This window comes from Austrofundulus limnaeus, unplaced genomic scaffold (assembly GCF_001266775.1).
Source record: "Austrofundulus limnaeus strain Quisiro unplaced genomic scaffold, Austrofundulus_limnaeus-1.0 Scaffold116, whole genome shotgun sequence".
Taxonomy (NCBI): Eukaryota; Metazoa; Chordata; class Actinopteri; order Cyprinodontiformes; family Rivulidae; genus Austrofundulus; species Austrofundulus limnaeus.
The window spans coordinates 1,389,694-1,391,402 of record NW_013952518.1 but is presented as its reverse complement, the minus strand read 5'-3'; the positions used below and the strand labels follow the sequence as shown (position 1 = coordinate 1,391,402).

Genomic DNA, 1,709 nt, shown 5'->3' with positions numbered 1-1,709 from the left:
AAGCATTCCATCAACCATTCAAACCTTTCACTGTGTAGTTTCCCATCATTCTGAGGAGCTCAGACAGAAGATTACAGATGTTAAAGGTTGTATGGTGTCGTGTGAAAAAGTAGGTTTATGGGACTGTAGCCAGAACATGGACACAAAAGGAAACGCAACCCCTGGTTGATGAGGAAATCATCCAAAACTATCGAAGCTGAACTTTAAAGTCAAGATACGTCACTTTCTGATTGCGTCATCAGTCACATTTTGAGTCATAACAGGCTCCTTTAAAAAAAGATCTGCTGTTGGAAGAAAAACATAAAAAAAAAAAGTAGGTCCTCTGGATGGGTTCTTCTTTAGTGAAACGTTTCGTCTCTCCTCCAAGAGACTTCTTCAGTCTGATGAGTTTCAGGTGAACTCAGCCTTATAAGCACTGCCTCCACATGGACAAACAGGCTAGTCACATGCAAAAGAGGGCCATCGCCTAACAATAGGCTTAATTAGAACAAAGGGARGTTGAACCCCCGCTTGCATTCACCACATACACATAACATGACCCTCTATGAACAATAGAACTAATCAAGCCTATTGTTAGGCGATGGCCCTCTTTTACATGTGACTAACCTGTTTGTCCACCAAGTGGAGGCAGTGCTTATAAGGCTGAGTTCACCTGAAACTCATCAGACTGAAGAAGTCTCTTGGACGAGCGACGAAGCGTTTCACTAAAGAAGAACCCATCCAGAGGACCTACTTATTTTTTCTTTTTGAATTGTTCTACCTGGATCACTGAGATGCATCAGGACATAAAAAAGACAGACTAGAATTTTTCAAAATGCATTTTGACGAGCACCAAAGTTTCTGGGACCGATGAGACAAAACTGGATCTTTACAGTCGGTCACATCAGTTATGCTTTTTGATTATTGTGAAAGGACACCAACAAACTTATCCACATCTGTAAATTATGAAGAAAGGTCCACATATTCATGGGATTTATAACGTTATGTGTTTTAAAGTAAATTTTTAGGGTATTTCTGTGATTCTGTGGAAATCATTGCTCTACAACAGATGGCTCTATGATCTGTCTGCTTCGGCAGATCAACGTATCGGAAGCTTTAACAATCTGATATCGTCCTACAGCCCACCCCCACATCTCAGGGCCTGTTTTTGTCAYCAGGTGAGGCAGCATCTGTCAGAAACAACCAAATATAAAAATGGTATTTACACTCAGAACCTGCTGGTGGTTGTTCTGTACAGCAGAGTGTCCCCACACACAGGCCTGGTTGTTTCTGTACATGTCGGAGCAGGAGCTGGACAGGAGGCAATAGTGCATTTTGTTGTGTGATTTCTTGCTCTCCTTCAGGCTCTCTCTTCATCCCGCTCCTCCTCTTCCTCCACGTCTGCTGGGAACCGTCAGCGAACCTGCGGGGAGTAGCCCTCCTTCATCAGCCCCTCTTCATAGTCCGTCTGGCACAGAATCATGTTGTTCTTTAGGAAAAATTTGTCTCCCACACAAAACCTGTACGACACAYAGAGAGGAGAGTTTAAAGAAAGAAGCTCAAACTGCCTCTTCAGCCCCTCTGAAGTGGCTTCTTGTAGCTTTGACTTAAAGTCACATGAGCCTGTGTGAATATAGATTTCATCTGATAACAATAAAGTGGAGTTTTATCTGATGATTTTCACCATGACTCTAAATACACTGCTTGTGTTTTTAAAACATGGTTCTTTT

General features: G+C 42.3%; 1 protein-coding gene across 1 annotated transcript; it reads right to left on the bottom strand.

Annotated features, from left to right (window-relative positions):
- Window positions 1-721: 721 nt before the first annotated feature.
- On the bottom strand, window positions 722-1,499 carry lmo3 (LIM domain only 3; the record flags this gene model as incomplete). Its single annotated transcript, XM_014014568.1, is given in 1 exon segment — window positions 722-1,499. A coding segment is annotated over 1 exon segment (106 nt), but the record flags the coding sequence as incomplete, so codon positions are not given.
- Window positions 1,500-1,709: the final 210 nt, after the last annotated feature.